Below are 18,346 nucleotides of genomic sequence, written 5' to 3'. Positions count from 1 at the left end.
ACACATTTACATTTATCCTATCATTTAGCCCTCTAAACCAATTTGAACTACAGGCATTAACACCATTTTAGAGATGAGAAAACTGAGTAACACACTTATTCCAAGGAACAGGCAAGCAAGCAGGAGCACTTGGATGTGAGGCCAGATCTCCCAACAAACGGAGTGGCACCTTCTCCACTATATCCCGTGGCCTCATTAAGGGTTGGCTCCCAATATAAAATTGAATAACAGGGATACAAGTTCCGGTGGAAGGGTATGACTGGAAGTGCTTGCTCTGGCACAGAACTGCAAAAAAAGATGTTTTCGCCATTTCCTCCTTACTTATACAATTTAAAGTATACTTTGTACATTTTTTATAAACTATAAATAAATCAACCTACTCCCGCCTCAGCTCTTGAACTCTCACCTGCCTATTTCCTTCCTTCTTTCCTAAGACTCATAGAGGGCGCTCACAAAGTGCTACTCACTGGTTGAGCGAAGTTCCACCCATCAACACACCTCACACTGCAACTGAAAGGCGCAGCGCCACCACCTCAGACTTCCTTCTCTTTTCCACGGCAGGAGGCGGGGCCAATTTACCTCATTCAAATAAAAAACCAGGAGATTTGCATGGAGAACGGCCATTCCGTGAGCCTATTGGCTGACAGCACAGCGGGCGTGGCCAATGTTACGACCACTGAGCCCCGCCTACATTAATTTGCATAACGGCCCCGGCGCGTGCAAGGCAGAAGCGGGTTTGTTTTTGAATCTGCGGAGGCGGCGGCGGCGGCAGCGGCGGTGGGGTGACTGAAGCGCGCGAGACTGACGCGGAAGCGTTGGGGACGGCTGCGTGGAACAGCTCTGTAGGAAGGAACTTGGTTCCCCCTCCCTCCTCTCCCGCCCCAAAAGGTATATGTGAATCCCAGGGGCTGCAATAAGCACATTTTCTTAAATTACTATTGTATTTCTGAAGAGTCAAGACCGCATTATGGCGGCTGCGGGAGTTGTATTTGCGCCTGCGCGGTTGCGGAGCTGCGGGCGGGCGCTGCATGGGAGCACGTGATCTTGCGGGGTCGGGCTTTAGCTGCAGTTGTGCAGCTGGCGGGGCGGTGGCTGCGCAAGCGCAATATTCATTTTCAAGATCTAATGTTCTTGTTGGACGCCATTTGGGTTCTAGATTTAATTTTCCTCCTTCTTGAGGGGTTTCATTTTGTTACCCTCACATTCCCACATTTTTCAAGGAAAACGTTGTTCTTATGTTGTACTCCTGTACCGAACTGAAACTCTTTTCTGATATTTCTCCGGTTCTCTGAGAAGCTGTGACTTCATTTTCTGTAAAAATGTCACTTGTGGTTCTCGATTATAATTTCACTTTTAGGGTATTGCTGGATTCAGATTTATGTTTAGGGAGATGAAGATCAGCACCTAGTGGTGTTCTCACGGGAAGTGCATTTATTTGAACTGCATTTTTGCAAATACATTTTTAACCCTATTTTTACCGGTTCTGCTTTTATGGATGTGTGGAATGTTTACAAAATAGAAGCAATTTGAGTTTTGGAAATATGGAAAGGAAGGGACATTCGCAGAATCTGTATGATGTTGTTTTAAAAAGAAATTTCTATCTCCTTGGGTATTTATGTTTTAAAATACTTGCTCCCAAGTCAGTGAAGTTTTAAATTTAATCAGTTTGTGTGCCTCTGATCGTACTTGCATTTGTTTTACGTTTTTTCAGTCTTTGATCACTTGTTCATTACTGCTTCAGTTAGATAATTTTTGTTACTGTGACTTTTTAAATTAAGTCATTTTCTTGGCATTTGTTTGCTATGATATGTAAAATATAACACTCACCTGGCAAGTTTTTCTGATAAAGAATTCTACAGAGAACTCCCAACTCACTGAGGGGTTTTTGAGGAAATCGAGTTAACTATCAATAAAAAATAAGTTGATTTTTTAAAAAAACTGCCCCATATATATGTCAATAAGATACAGTTTTTGTGTTTGTTTTTTTTAATTGTGTGTTCCTGGTTTTAGTTTCTTGAAGAAGGTAGTTATAAGTATGCTACTGATTATTTTAGTTTAAAATGACAGTGTCACTATATTTAAATCTTATATAACACCCCTGGGAGAAGTTTTATACGATTTAATATAATTTTCCCATTGTGCAAATTATTTCTTACTGGGCTAAAAAGTTCTAAGTGGTCTTCGTAGACTTCATCTGTGGTTTGTATATACAACGATTGGTTTCATAACTCAGTTTAAATCAGTCACCTGTCAAATGAAGAAGCAGCTCTTTTTAATCTTGGTTGGTTTAGGGACGTTTTTATTGCCTAAAGCAAGTACTCTGTAAGTATTAGGTAGATGTAATTGAAAGGAATTCCTTTGGTTGGTGGATTTTTTTAAAATGACATCACCTATGAGATAGAATGGAATGATAGGAAAAATTCTTTGGTTTTTCTCAACAGAAAATTTGTCATTGATATAATTCCTGGACCTCTGAAGTCTTCTACCCAGAAATATATTTAGTTGTGTAATCTCTTCCCTTTTATGCTTCTGGGGTGATTACCCAGCACACCCCTCCCCTACCCCCTAAGACATTATTTCAGGTGTTATAGAGTCGAAAATATGTTGTATTTTCTGTGTGTGTGTGTGTATATACACATACATATTTAGGTTAAGAACTTTGATCTTAGGGCATGGTACACTTTGCATTTCCAGAAAAGTGAAATATTTTGGTTTCTATATTTAAGTTTATATTTTCATTTGAATATACAAATGATTGCCTTTTAGTTTAATGTTGAAGATCGTAAGAGGTATTTGAAAACACTGGAGACTAATGTACAATGTAAATATTTATTGGTAGGACAATTTTGCTGTCATGTTTTTTAGAAAGGCAAATATAGTTCTGTAAACTTAAAACTACAATTAATGAATTGTCTGAACATCCACTATTTGTTCATTGGTATTCTGTCAATGACAAGCATGTTTTGAAATTTTAGTTTGTTAGTTATGATGGCACAAGATTTTGACACATATGCAGCATATAGAAATATTAAGACTAGGTTACTCCAGGAATGAATACTAAGTTACTGGGGTCATTTAAATTCTTTTTAGTTTTGTGAATTTTAGACATCATAAAATTAAGTTTAGAAGAAAAAGGTTGGAATGATTAAAACATAAATCATTAAAATTGTCTTTTTTTCTTTAAATTATGATTTGAATACGTGATAAATATATTTAAGTTTTTTTAACTTATTTATTATAGCACATTTGGAAAATGTTGAAAATTAGCAACATTTAGAAATAACATTTGGTGATTTTTGTGACTTTTCAGTGATTGATCAACAATCAATATTTATTGATAAATAAACAGTGATTAATGATCAGTATTTATTGATCAATTTATCAGTTAGTTTTTCATTTGGATCATAATTTCATTCCTGTTCTTTTCACTTAGTAGTTTATTGTGGATGTTTTCCCACTTCATTATTCTTTTAAAATGTTTTTTAATGGTTACATAATATTTTGTGAAACTATCCACAATTATCAAATATTCTTCCAATGTGTTTTTAAATGTCTACATAATATTATCTCTAATGAGAATGTACTGTGACTTCTTATTAAACGTTTCTTTTCTTGTTGACTATTTTGTTGGTTGCCTGTTTGTTATAAATAACGCTACCATGAACATCCTTGTACATGAGTCGTGATCTGCATCTCATAATATTTCTTTGAAATTACTGTTTCAAAGGATTTTTAAAGTAATTTACAAAATTGAAAAAAACTTAGTTTTACACCATCAATTTGGTAGTTGAAAAATAGTAGCTCATTAACTTTTCTTTTTGATAACTAGTGAAGTTGAACTTTTTATGTTTAGTATATATGCAGTTTTCTCATTTTTTGTGAATTAGCTGTTTGAGGTTTATTTGCATATTTTTCTATGGTGGATGTTAATGTTTTTGTTTTTTTGTAACAAGTATTTTGCATTAGCACTTTACATTTCATATTTTTTGCAGTAAATTTTTTTAGTTTATTTTTTAATTTCTTACAGTTTTTTATAATCAGAAGTTTTAAATTTTTATGTAGTCAAATGCACTGCTTTTTTCGTTTGTGATTTCTTCTAGGACTTCTCTGCCTAAAAAATATTACCTGTTGTGAGATGAACTAATCGTTCATTTATTTCATTTATTTTTTCTAGATGTTTTAATGATGTTAAAAAGAAGTATGCTTTAATCTACATGGAGTTTATTTTGACATATTGTGTGAAGATGGGTTGCTAGTTTTCATTTTTTCCAAATATCTAGTTTTTTCAAAATTTTTTGTTGGTGATCCATCTCTTTTCTTATTGCTTTGAATTGCTTCTTTTGATCATAACTTGTGTACCAGGTTTAAGCTATCAAATCTGCTTCATTTACTAGGGATATTTAACCTGAGGTCCATTGGCCTCTGTAGGTTCTATAGATAGGCCCTAAGAGTTCCATGGATTCCTTAATGTACACAATTTGATGTGAGTGTGCATATATGCATTTTTCTGGGGGAAGAGTTATAGTTTTCATCATCTTCTCACAGGAATATGTAATAGAAAATCTAAAAACAGGTTAACAACCACTGTACCTAGGCCTTATTCATGTAGCAGTACTGCATAGTTTTATTTGCTATAGTGCTGTAGACTGTGTACACGTATGGAGGGGTGATACTCATAATTCCTTTTCACATTTTTCTTAGTTGGTCTTCCCTGCTTTTGCAGATGAACTTTAGATTCATTTGGTTAAATTTTTAAAAAGCCAACTATTTGAAGTTTTGTGTAGAGCCGTATCAAACCTAAATTGGGGTGAGTTTCTATCTTTATACTATTTGTTTTTCTTTATTAATGACTATGATACACTTCCTTTAGATCCTACAAAAATGTACTGTTTTTAGGAACTCGGGGAAAATTTGTGATTGCTGTTACTTTTCATTAAGATGTTATTTTACTGGTTTCCTAGTGCTAACATAAAGTTAATAAGGATGAGTTGGTAGAGGATATAGGACTACATTTCTATATTTAATCTGCTTTAGGACATGGTGACATGAAAATAGTGTAAGTATGAAGTTAGAACTGGGAAAAATAGGTTGCCAAAATCAAGTGTTCTACAATATTTGAAACCAAAATTTTTCTTCCTTGTTTAACGTAGACTTTTTTTTTAATGGAGGAAGTTTGAAAAGTTATATAATTCATATTCTGGCCAGGATGAAGCCTAATACCATAATAAAGGTAAAAATTTTTTGTTTTTAGTCTCTTTGGTGACATTAAATTATTATATTCTCTCATAAGGATGTTTCCCTAATTATTAGTATACATTCATTTTTCATTAAATCTGTTCTTTGTGCTGATTGCTGTGAAAAGCATTATCTTGATTAATAGTGTTGTATTTCAGTTCTAATTCTACTTTTTTGTCAATTTCATAATGGGTACAGGAAAGAAATTTATGTCATTGCCAAAATGTTTTTATTGAACTAGTTAAACTTGAAAATTGGTGAAGGCATGAAAAGGATAAATCAAGGAAGCAAAGATAGAAATCAAATGGTAAAATATTATTGGCTTTATGAAAATAAATCTAGGAAATGGGTAGAAATCAAATGTTAAGGTACTGAGTTTTCTTAAGCATTTTCTTTTTTTTTTTTTAATGAAAATTTCTTGTCTTCGGGACTTTTTCAAGCAAATCTGCTTACAGAAGTTGGCTTATTTTACTTTTTTATGTGACCTTTTTCCCTTACCTGAGAACTTTTCCTAGTTCTAACAAATTATGATACTTGGTTTTTCAGACTATAACAGATGAGAAAGTAGCAAAGTAGGGACAGGAGAAGTGCTACTAGAGAAATGCGTATGGTTAGGGGCAAGAAATGATGGCTAGCATCTTGAATAGTGAAGAGGGGTCAGATTTCAAGCGTTAGGGTCTGCTCTGTGTCGTAGCGGTTAAGTGCTCGCGCTCCACTGCTGGTGGCCTGGGTTCGGATCCCGGCGTGCCCAACGTACCGCTTGTCAGGCCATACTATGGTGGCGTCCCATATAAAGTGGAGGAAGATCAGCACAGATGTTAGCTCAGGGCCAGTCTTCCTCGGCAAAAACAGGAGGATTGGCATGGATGTTAGCTCAGGGCTGACCTTCCTCACAAAAAAAAAAAAAAAAAAGATTTCAAGTGTTAGAAACAAGAATTAAAAAACTTAGTTTTGAGGTTATTTGCTTTGGGAATCAGTGTTCCTAGAGCTGAATCAGTATTTATAGCATGCTTATTATGGTAATTGACAATCTAATTAATAATTCTGAATCATAGAGAATATTTAGTTATGTTTCACTTGTTAGAAGGTAAAGAAGTCTGGCTGGCCCAGTGGCGTAGTGGTTAAGTGTGCACGCTCTGCTTCGCCGGCCCGGGGTTTCACGAGTTTGGATCCAGGCACGGACCTATGTACCGCTTATCAAGCCATGCTGTGACAGGCATCCCACATATAAAGTAGACGAAGATGGACATGGATGTTAGCCCAGGGCCAATCTTCCTCAGCAACAAGAGAAGGATTGGCAACGGATGTTAGCTCAGGGCTAATCTTCCTCACAAAAAAAAAAAAAAAAGGCAAAGAAGTGTATGATTTAATTTAGGAAGATTTCCATTTTTTTTTAAAGTTTTGAGGTATATGGAGAATTCATACAGTGGCATATCTAGTTTTTCAAGGGAGTCACATGTAGAAAGAAGTTTGAGGATAAAGTTCCTGCCTTTGAGTTCCTAACAGTTGTGCAGCATATTAGAGATAAAAATGAGTTGATGTTTTAACATTATTTAAACAGTAGATTACAAAAATATCATCACGTTGCTCTGGGGAGCCAAAGTCCTTGTCGGTTCCCTAGAGTACCTAGAAATTACCTATCCATTAGTGGAGCTTCTCTTTTAAAATTCTTGATCATTTGACCTTGTTATGTTCTTTAGAGAGCCCAAGACTTTAAAAATTACTTCACAGTGTTCTTTCTCAGATTTTCCTACAATCTACAGAGTAAATCAGTGGTCTCTCCTGGCATTTTAGTTTGTTCAAAATAGAAAAGTGAATTCCACAAAATTAAACTTTGTTTATATATGCTTCAAGTTGCACAGTGGACACCATTTTGTATCGGAGACAGGCAGTATGAGTGCTGGCAGCTTTTTCAGTTTTTTAAGTCCTGCAAAATGAGAAGTCCAGGGCACTAGTGCTTATACATATAATGTGAATGTTTTCAGTTTTGAATTTTGATCATTTGGATTTTTGAGTCTTTAAGAGAATGACTCAGTCATCTCCTTGGCCACCTTCCAAAAAATGTGGCAGGCCTAAGGGTACAATTGATGGTGCCTTCCTGAGTCTTTATAGTGGACCTACATAAACATGAAAGTCTGGGAAATGAAGAAGACCTATTAACTTACCATCAAAAGTATTCACTTACTCATGTCTGCAATTTTTTATTGCTCATAATATTATAAAAAATGTGTTGTGTTATTTTGTATCTAATAACTGGGTATAACTGTCTATATACCCTTTAGTTTGGGGGAGAGGGCCCCTTTGTGTGATGGTGGTGTAGGGTAGTAGTGTCATAATGTCTTACTATGTAAACCTTTCTCCCTTTCTTTGTTGTTTATATAGACCGGTGCTTCTTTGGGGCACTGTTGTTTTGATGGGTAGTTAGGAATTATGTGTCCAGCATTCTATGGCACTTTCACATTCTAATAAGAAATTTGAATTGTACGTTAGAGTAGTGATTCTCAGAACTGACAGAGCTGTAAAAGGATCTCTCCTTGAGTCAGTAATTCTCAAAGATAATGCCTTCTATTTTGCAGAAAGGTAAACCTAAGAAGGTGGGAAGAGAATGGGCTATTTTGAGGGCCAGGAGAAGGAGTTTGGTGAAACAGTAATGAATGCCTTAAGTGCTTCAGCTAATTCTCAGCTAAGGCTTTGGAGCTTAGGAGTGTATCTGCCTTGTTACCCTTATTGGATTCAATGTCTTAGAAAAGGAAGAAATGGGGTAGAGCGCGGAAGAGAAAAGAGACCACCTTTGAACTTTTCTTATTTCCTTTTAGGTGGTAAATATCAGGAGCTAGTTGGATTAGAGTTTAGGTTAAGCTGTTCTGAGAGACTGTTACTGTTTAAGGATGATAAATGTTTATTTCTCTCATATAACAGTACAGAGGAAGACTAGTTAGGGTTTATAGGTGGCTTTGGCTTAACATACGGTTTCCATGTGTTAAAGGTGGTTTCTAGTTTGAACGTGACTACTCTGCAGTTTCACCAGCAGGGGCAAGGGAGAAAGGGCATGGGAGTGCTCACTCATCTTGTGAGAGCATGATCTGGAAGTGGCACATATCGCTTTGACTCATGTCTTATGGGGGAGAATTTAGTCATTGGAACATACTTAGCTGGGAAAGGAAGGCTGGGAAATGCAGTATCTAGCTAGATAACCTTGTGCTTAGCTAAAATTAGATAGTTTTCTAAAAGAAGGAGAGAGATGGATATTAGAGAACAACTAGCATTTTCTGCTGCAAAAGGAAGCTGGTTAAGTGGTCTCTCAAAGTAATTAATAATTTGATATTAAAAACTGGTTTTCTGTTTTAAGAGTTAAGTCCAATTATAACTCTGTATATCTTCCTTTGAAGTGGAATTTTGAGAGCTTTGTATTCATGATTTGTGGCTGAGGTTCTAGTTATTATAAATATTTATCTTATTTGGTAGAATTCTTCCCCTTTCTGCTTGCCTTTGAAAACGTATGAATCATGATTAGCTTTGCAAGAATTGGAATTCTAATTCAATTTTTAAAACTTAATGTAATATTTTTGAACCTTGCCAGTTAACTTGCCTATTTTAAAAGCATGAAAGACTGCAGGTAAACTGAGTGACAGTTGTTTGAACTGCTTGTTTTAGTCTCAGAGTTGAGTTTATGTTTGCATTACCTTATCCAGATTCTAGTTTTTCTCCACTTATAACTGTATGTATAAAATATACATTTTCAAGATGGAAAATTGTGATTTTTGAGGGCCTTGTAATATACACAGGCAAAAAGATTGTGGTTGTAAATTTTTACATGTAGGTAAAACTTACCTGATTAATAAGTAAGTAATTAAAAGTAGCTTTCTGTAGAATATGATAAGTTGAACAATACATATTTGTGTAAGGCACAGAAAGTGGGACTCTGTTGAAGGGAGATCAGGGAAATCATAGAGGAGTTGTATTTTAAGGGATGCATTAGAAGGATTCTTTTAGTAAAGGGAATAAATAGGGTGTTCAAAATCTCACAGGTGGGAAAGAAGGTAGTATGTTAGGAGAACTCTAAATAACCCCCTGATATAAATCCTTGATCTTTGTAAATAAGTCATTGCTGCCATGTGCCTACATAATATGCCTAATAAAGGATATTGTTACAGCTGGAAGTTCTCTAATTTCTCTTTTTACTTTGTTTTACTTTGTATCTCTTTTGAAGGCATTTATTTGTCTCTACTTTTATGTTTATAATTATTTGTGTAGTACTTTATAAGCTTCCTGTAGTTAAGAATTGTATCTTATTGACCTATCTGACAAATGTCACATTTTAAGGACAAATCCCTTCTACTTAGATATGATAAGACCAGTATTAAAAGTATAAGATTGCTTTCCACAGTGCCTACCTAAATATTTGCTTATTGAAAGAATAGAACCCCTTTGTTTTAAGTGGAGGTTCAAAAAAAGGGAGTAAGATAGTCTAACTCCTTTCTTTCAGTTAACTCATGATTATCCACAAATGTCAGAACTTTTTTTTAAAGTACTTGAACATGAAAGTTACTTAAACAAGCACTCAGTGCATAAATTGTCAAAAGATTTGACAGACACTTTGCATATGAAAAATTGTAAATAGTAAAACAAGTTTTGGAAAAAATTCTTTAATCTCATGCATTAAGAAATAGAAGAAAAGTAAGAAAATAAGGAAACACCATTTCTTACCTATTAATAAGTTCCTAAAATATAACTCTGAAGGTCATATGTATGCAAATTAATAAGAGTTTGATGAAAAGATGAAATGATATAATTATTTTAGGTTTTAAGTTTATGTAGTTCTCTCCTTTCCTTATCAAATTTGTTTTAAGTGATTTAAAAGTTGGAAGATAAAAACAAACAAGTGAATGAAGAAACAAAGAACAAAAGAAAAGGCAAAGGATTTTCCTAAAACCAGTTAGTAGTAATATAGTGAAATGGGAAGAACTGTAATTGTGTTGGGACCTGGGATTAGAGTCTCCCAGCAGTATTCCTTACCAGTAAAATGGTGATACCACCTACCTGGTAGGGTTGTTGTGAGGGTTAAATGAGGTTAGATATATAAAATGCTTAGCATTTTATATATCTATATATATATAGATATATATATAAAATGTGTCAGGATATATATATATATCCTGACACATTTTTCTTCTCTAGCTTCAATTACTTGGTGAATCAATTAGACAGGCATGAATATTTACTAAGAGGCAGCTATGTGCAGCTATAGGGAGCCCTGCAGTGCAAGGAGATATATAGAAAATGACAATATTCTTGATTACTAGAGCTAGAATTTTTTTTTTTTTTAAAGATTTTATTTATTTATTTTTTCCCCCCAAAACCCCAGTAGATAGTTGTATGTCATAGCTGCACATTCTTCTAGTTGCTGTATGTGGGACGCGGCCTCAGCGTGGCCAGAGAAGCGGTGTGTCGGTGCGTGCCCCGGATCCGAACCCGGGCCGCCAGCAGCAGAGCGCACGCACTTAACCACTAAGCCACGGGGCCGGCCCTAGAGCTAGAATTTAAATGCATTTAAAAAGTAATTTAGGGGTCTGGCCTGGTGGTGTAGCAGTTAAAGTTGCACACTCTGCTTCAGTGGCCTGGGGTTCGAAGGTTCGGATCCCGGGCACAGACCAATGCACTGCTTGTCAAGCCATGCTGAGGCGGCGTCCCATATAAAGTAGAGGAAGATGGGCATGGATGTTAGCCCAGGGCCAGTCTTCCTCAGCAAAAAGAGAAGGATTGGCATCGGATGTTAGCTCAGGGCTAATCTTACTCACATACACACACAAAAAAAGTAATTTAGGAAAGTAGATCTGATAATACTACTCACTAGTAGGGAAAATAAGCATTTAGAAAAGCAGTTTATTTGCAAAGGTTTGTGAGGGAGTCCAGCTTTAAGACTGATAGATTAAATTTTAAAAAACCCAGAGTATTTAAAGAATAAAAACCCGACAAGATTACTAAATTCAGTAAGTTTATGGTAAGCCTACATAAAAAAAAAAGCAGCCATTTTTCTCACACTAATTATCATATCTTCAAGGTTTGTCAAATTTCTTTAGACAAACATCATTGCCAAAGTTAGAGATGCAGCCATTTGTTTGGGGGACTGGATCCGCATAGGATTATCCCATTTTGTTTTTTTAATTTTTAAGGGTGCAGAGTGCTCTCTTCCACTTTACCCTCCAGCGATGGAACTTGCTGGACACGCTCACTCAAAATTGAGACAAAACAGTGTCAGTTTTCTTCCATAATCCTTCCTGTGGCCAAATTCCTGTCCCTTAAGGCACAGATTTGACCATATAAGTTTGTTTAATGATTTTTTGATTCTTTATTTTATTTGGATGTTTTATTTTATTTCACCATTTTATTTACATAGGTCTAATAAAATGTTGATTAATGTCGAAGAACTTTCCTATAGTCTGATTAACAAAACTGTGTCCATTTGACGTGAGATTTAAGAGTTAACATCTGTCTAGATGCTTTGTAAAGTATAGTAATTTACTTATTTATTATCTGCTTGATTACAAGATCTGGAACCAAGAGCCATCTAATTTATCTCAGTGAGTTTTCGCCTACAGTACTTAAAACTGGGTAAAGTATCATGGTTCTCTGAGATTCCCACATTTGCCAGTGTTCTTTGTCTGGCAGGAAATGATATTCTTTATTCCCTTTAGAACTGGAAATCCCTAAGCTATAGGAGAGATTCTAAATTGATTTCCGTGAAGACTTAGTAGGCATCATTTCTACATTTGAGGTACAGTCCTTGTTTCCTGTCATACCTAATTAAAAGAGATTTGTTTTTAAATGTCACATTTCTCTTGTAGTCATGGTTACAAATTTGATTTATCTGATTTTATCCTGGTAGGAAGGAAAACAGATTCTTAATGAAACTATGTAAATTGATTCATAAAAAGTAAAGAGATTCAGTTGTGATACTTAATACAATATTAATCTTTGTTCTAAGTAGTTTTTAGACAAAGCCAATCAATATATTCAGTATTTTTCTACAGAATTATTCTTAAAATGTTCTGATGGTTTATTAACTTTTAACCTATATTAAGATCTTTCACAGGATATTTTTTCTCCTGGAATTCTGAGGGTATTGGATCAAGATATTATTTAAATTGTCACTTATAGAAAGTATATCTTAAATTGAGGGTTAAAGATAGATTAAGAAGAAATTGTTTTTCCCAATGACATTAAAATAAAATGTTAACCACAATGAAATCAGTTCATTTAGTCCTAGGTAATTCTTGTTTTATTGATCTAGGGTTAAGTAATCTACTTACACAAAGTTGTCTGCACTGGACTAACAGAATCATGGAAATTCTGATCTCTTCTCTTGATACAATTATGACAGATGTCGATTCATGAATCTAATGTCAACTTTATACCAGGATGCCTGCATCCATGAGTCTCTTCCATGTAATAGTAATAGTTAGGATGATTTGGTACAGTCCTTTACTTAGGATTTTCTGATATTTATTTAGAAGATAATTTTTTTTTTATCAGGTACAATGGCAGCAAGGATCTTGACTCATTTTTGTTTCTTGAGTCTCCTTGCTGTAGTCTGGCCTAGTTGCTCTCTATGTCTGGTACACCAGTGTTATCCTTAGAATTTTATTCATCATTGTGAGGATTTCCTTCACCCCTCTTCTGTGTAGGACCCTTGTTTTCCATGTGTCATGTCTTTTTATTGACTTATTCTGTCATTAGGGGGAGGAGATCATATTCTCTAGTGGCTTTTTGAGAAAGAGTATGTGAGAGGCATATTTTTTGAGACCATGTGTGTCCGAAAATTGTCATTCTATATTTTTATGCTTGATTGATAGTTTGGCTAGGTATAGAAATCTAGGTTGGAAATTATTTTTCTTTAGAATAAAGGCACTGCTCCAAGATCTTCTTGCTTCTGTTACTACTGAGAAATCTGAAGCCATTCTTATTTCTGACTTTCTCCTCAATGGAAGCTTGTAGAATCTGTTATTAGCTCCAGTGTTCTGAAATTTCACTGTAGTTCCTTGAAGTGGGTATGTTTATCATTGTTTGCTGGCATTCACGGGGCCCTTTCAGTCTGGCAACTCCTGCCTTTCAGTTCTGAAAGTTTTTCTTAAATGATTTCATTGGTGATATCTTTCTTTAGTCATTCTGTCATTCCAATGTGAATTTTTGGATGGGTACTCCAATTTTCTTATGTTTTGCCTCCTATTTACAACTTTGTCTTTTTGCTCAGGTACATTTCTTCAGCTTTGTCCTCCAGACCTTCTATTGAGTTTTTCATTTTTTTCTATCATGTTCTTAATTTCTATTTTTCATTCCTTGCCTATAGTATTCTGTTCTTGACACATGAATGCAACATCTTTTCTTATTTGTGGATATTAATATTTTTTTGAAGTTTTATTCCTGATAGTCTATTGCTTTTTTTGTTTTGTTTTGAACTCTATCTTCCATGTTAGACTTTTCTTAGTTCCTTTCCTCTTCCTTGCCTGACTGTATAATATGTTGTGGAAGATTAAAAAGTTGATTAGAATGTCTAAATTTGTCAGTTTTGAATTTCACTGTAGGCTGATCTGGGTAGCCCATTTTTGGAGAGCTCCCAAGACCTTAAGGTCTTTTGTCTTGTGTTTGTTTGATACTCTCAGAGAATAGCCTTCCATTTTCATACATGGAGAATAAGAGTTTGATTGCTAGCATTCTGGGAGATTAATGGAGGAAGAGGGCTAGGAGTCTCTGCAGTCAGCACTCAATCCCACTCTTTTTGGTATGTACTCTCATTTTTAACTGTGGATGTTGTCTTCAGACTTTTGCGAGGATTGGGATGAGCAGGTATTCAGTAGAATGTGTTTGGTGAGGGCACCTAGGGTATATTATTGCTTCACAAACAACTTTCACTAGTCCCTTTTTTAATTGCACTGCCCTACTATTTGTTCCTCTCACTCCAATTTCCAAAGGTGGCTAGTTCTTCTAGTTTCTGTATCTTTTGAAACTGCTGCCATGTAAATCAAATTGGTTCTTAACTTGTCCCCAGTGTGACTTGGAATATGGTGTTTGAGGAACTGCTAAGTTAGTTACCAGTGGTTCTACTTGTTTTCCAGCTCCCTAAATCTTTGTAGCTATTGTTTCTTTTACTTTTCTCCCTATTCTTGAGGATTTATGGCTTAAAAAAATATCTTTACTGTAGTTTTAATGGGATTTGAGGACGTGAAATTAGGTGTTTTCAGTTTACCATCTTAATATCCTTCTAATGTTCCCTTTCTCTTTTAATATGTATAATGTTGATAATAACTTGTATAATTAAAGTATTAACTAAATAGATGAAAAATATATTTACTTTCTCCCCAATACAATGAAACCTTTTATTTAGGTTCTATGGAATTTTAAAATATTTTGCCTATGCAAAGTTTTCTAATAGTGTGATATATGATATATAAAAAGTATAGTAGTTGACTAGAGTTCATTCTCTTCTAGTTCTTTTTCACTACTACTTGTGTGACTCCTGGCAAATTATTACATTCTCTGGTCATAAATATTTTAGATTATAGCATTCTTATTTTACATAGTCATTGTAAGAGCGAATGAAAAAATTATGCGAAAAGTGCTAGTTTTTATTTAGGAAGAGATAAAACATTGGGTAATCATGGAAATATTTGCCTAATATTAGAAATAGCTTCCAAATGTGTTTGCTTTTACATATAAATGATGATTGGGTTTATTAGACTGCTCCTATCTAAAACAAATTTCTTATAATCTATCATATTATATAATCAAGCTATATTCTTTCTTAGTAATATTAAAAAATTTAAAAGTAAATAACATACTTATGTTCTATAATTTTCTCTAGTTTTTCTTCAGAGTTCAACTGTTCTGAGCACATAGTACCTCCTGTGTAGTGCGTATGAAAACACTCTAAAAACTGAAAAATACTCTACAAAAGGTATTTTTTCCATCTTGGGTTTTGAAGTGCAGAGCTTTTTTAGGCCAAGACTAAAAACTTAATTGACTTATTAGTTGACGACTTCTTCTTCCTAGAAAGTAAGAGTTGAGATCTAAAAATGAAGTTCTTAAAGATATAGAATTTTCTAAGATTTTTGTAGTAGAAATGAAAACACTGGGAATTAATTTCAACTCACTATCTATTGAGCAAATAAATATTGTGTTTCACACTATGGAAGTGAGTGGTTAATGAATTAAGATATAGTTTCTGTCCATTAGGAACTTATATATAAAGATATAGGTAATGAAATTTGTTAAGTATAATGATGGTATGCGTAAAAGAGCAATTACACCTGGTTTGGGGGATGGGCATAATAAGGAGAAAGGAGAGTAAGGAAAGGATTGTCAGTGATAAAATTTAGGTTGAATCAAGAATAGGATTTATCGGGTGAACCAAGTTATTTTCTTTGGGCTATAAAGTGAAACGTGGTGGTGGCACCAGTTTCCTGAATGACAGCCTAACCATTTTCCTTTCCTAAACTATTTCCATGATGCACAGAAACAGAACCAATGTGGAAAGGGATGGACAAAGTTCCACAGGCTCGGGCTGAGTGTAGTCTAGGATGTATGCAGCTCTTAGCACTTTGGTGAAGTTATTTAATCTCTGAGCTTGTTTCCTTGGTCACAAATTGGAGAAAAACCTATCTTGTAGGGTTAGTGTGAGAATTAATTGAGATAATGTATATAAAACTTATCTGAAGGCTTGATCCATATTAATGTACCTCCCTACTCCTTTGTCTTTTAAATTCCCTTGCATGAAGTAGACAATTAGCATATTTATTGATTTGACTTAATGTGCCTTGGGATAATAGAGAAAATCTAGTAAATCAGTAGTGAAAGGATTGTAGTGGCTGGAGGACGATTGGTATAATGATGAAACTTAGATTGTGTCTCTTATTTTGAAATCTAAATTGGGTGAAAAGTAGCTCTTATAGCCAGTAATAGTAGCCAGCAGCTTAGCTTGCCCAGGAAAGCTTAGACTGAGAAAAAAGTAGTCAGGATTTACATTGGAAAGGTATTTGGCAAGACAAGGGAGGCTTAAAGGTTGAGGGGGTGCTTTGTGCATTTGACGGTGCGTTACATAATTTAAATCTTGGTGGAACAGACTTCCAAAAGAATCTGCTTCCTGAATATCAGAAGCTGTTCATCAGGCAGCTCTAAATGTTTTGGCTATTTGTCCCCTGTTAACCGTACTCACATTCCAGTGCTACAGTAATGTCTGTTCTGTTCGAATCTTACCAAGGTCTTGCTTTTACCGATTAGATTTGAGCCACCCTCAGGGAATCACAGTTTTTGAAGAATTAATGTGGCTTGGATCAGGTATAACATTTTTTGTTTCCTGACACAGGACCTAAAGCAGTTTTTATATACACTATCCAATTTGCCTCATGGAGAAGAAATAAGGACCTTTTAAAAGCTGAGTAGTTTTTTTTTTTAATATTTATTATGGAAAATTTCAAATGTATACAGAAATAGAATGAAATAATGAACTCCATGTGCCCATTACTCAGCTTGAACAATTATCAACTTATGGGGCCAATCTCCTTTTAGTTATACCGCTATTACCCCTTACACCCTTAACAATTGTTTTAATAAATACCTACATCTAGTGGTGGATAGAAACAAGAAAGCCCAGGGCAGCTAAATTTTAGGAAGGTAAACCAAGGAAGAGAGAAGGAAAAGGTGATAGCTGATGTGAATTATCAAGCAAACAGATTCTTTCTGTGCTTTTGTTCTTCACTTCTCTTGATGGCTAGGTTACTGCCAAGACAAATTTGTGGGGATCTCTCTCAAATTTGTCTTGTTAATATACCCACTTTCAGACTGAATTTTACCCTTTTGGTCTCTGTTTTTTCCCCAGCGGTGTCTACATTCTTTATTTGCTTTTTCTCATATCAAAATGCTGGGAGGTCTGTGGCAGGGCATGAAATTTAATTTGCCCTGGGACCAAACACTCACCTGGAAATGTCTGTGACCATCTGGACTACAGAAGAGAAGAGATTATTTTTATTTTTATGGCAGATTACTCAAAATAACCTTTGTTGCCATCATAGCTGTAATGACTCTGGTCCCTCACCAGCAGTTATTTAAAATTATTGTCAAGATTCAAAAATTTGATTGCAAGCTTTAACCATTCAGTTGGATTTGAGCACTTTGGGGTTTAGATTCTGTGGGGAAAATCTTTAATTAGCCTTCTATAAGTGGAAATTGACTATCAGGATTTAAACATCTTAGTTTTCCAGAAATTGTAAAAATTGGTGCTCTTTTCATGATAAAAGTACTATAAAAGATTTTTTAAAAAGGGGGCCTTGAGCAGGGTTTGACTTTTTTTTCTGGACTGAAATGGAGGCTTTCTTTCAAGCGAATTCCCTGATGTTTGCTGTGTGTGATTTGGCTCTATCTCTGTAACTGCTAATATGTGGCGTGGACTTCAAGCTGTCTGGGATCTGGATGTGCCCAAAGTCTGTATTGCAAGTCGGGTTTCACAGGCATTATGTTACAAAACTGGCTTGCTGCCTTCTCTGTTTTCTGTGTCCTGAGTAGCTGCATTGTTTGTTGCAGTATATGCATTAGCTGTTGTCTGTGTTCAGTTTCCTGCAGGCTGAAAAAGTGGGAGGGGCTTTGTTTGATTCATAGCTGAGTTTTCACTGTGTGAGTTCTTGAGTGCACATTGCAGCCATCTTAATTACACTTTAGTGCAACTGAGACAGTGCAGCTGTCTCAAAATGGCTGCTAACCTAGTCTTTGTAGCTGCTTAGGCAGCAACTATGCCAGTGAGGAGACTTGTTACATGCATCAGGACCAGAGGTAAGAACCAATTACTCTTTATCTTTGAATATTTTAATTAAAAAACATTGTAATTTTACTGAGTTTATATAGAAAGATAAACTTAGGGCTTGCTTGCTAAGAAGTTGAAATGTTTGCTGATGGAACCTTTAAGCCTCTGTTATGGAAACAGTACATAGGTTGGTGAGGTCAAAGGTTAAATTCCTGTAATATCTCACCATCTTATGTTCTGTCATTGCCAGAACATTTGATCACCACAGTAGTGCTTTTCTGGCTGTAATTAACTTAATATTCCTTTTGTGTTGGATATTTT

At 35.1% G+C, this 18,346-nt stretch overlaps 1 protein-coding gene across 4 annotated transcripts in view; it reads left to right on the top strand.

Annotated features, from left to right (window-relative positions):
* The first annotated feature begins 737 nt into the window (after positions 1–737).
* The window catches only part of ATF7IP (activating transcription factor 7 interacting protein), a 122,670-nt gene continuing 105,061 nt past the window's right edge, over positions 738–18,346 (top strand). For 2 of the 4 annotated variants that reach the window (XM_087442713.1, XM_087442715.1), the window contains exon 1: positions 16,963–18,054. In XM_087442713.1, coding sequence (XP_087298839.1) covers positions 18,038–18,054 — 17 coding nt within the window. In that variant the 5' untranslated portion in view covers positions 16,963–18,037. Of the gene's footprint in view, positions 889–16,962; positions 18,055–18,346 lie in introns of those variants that run through there. The other 2 variants (XM_014791339.2, XM_087442714.1) reach the window with 2 other exon arrangements.

The sequence above is a fragment of the Ceratotherium simum genome, chromosome 17 (assembly GCF_057802395.1).
Source record: "Ceratotherium simum simum isolate JZ-2026a chromosome 17, ASM5780239v1, whole genome shotgun sequence".
Lineage (NCBI taxonomy): Eukaryota > Metazoa > Chordata > Mammalia > Perissodactyla > Rhinocerotidae > Ceratotherium > Ceratotherium simum.
The sequence above is the reverse complement of the archived record's forward strand: the minus strand, read 5'-3'. Positions and strand labels throughout refer to the sequence as shown.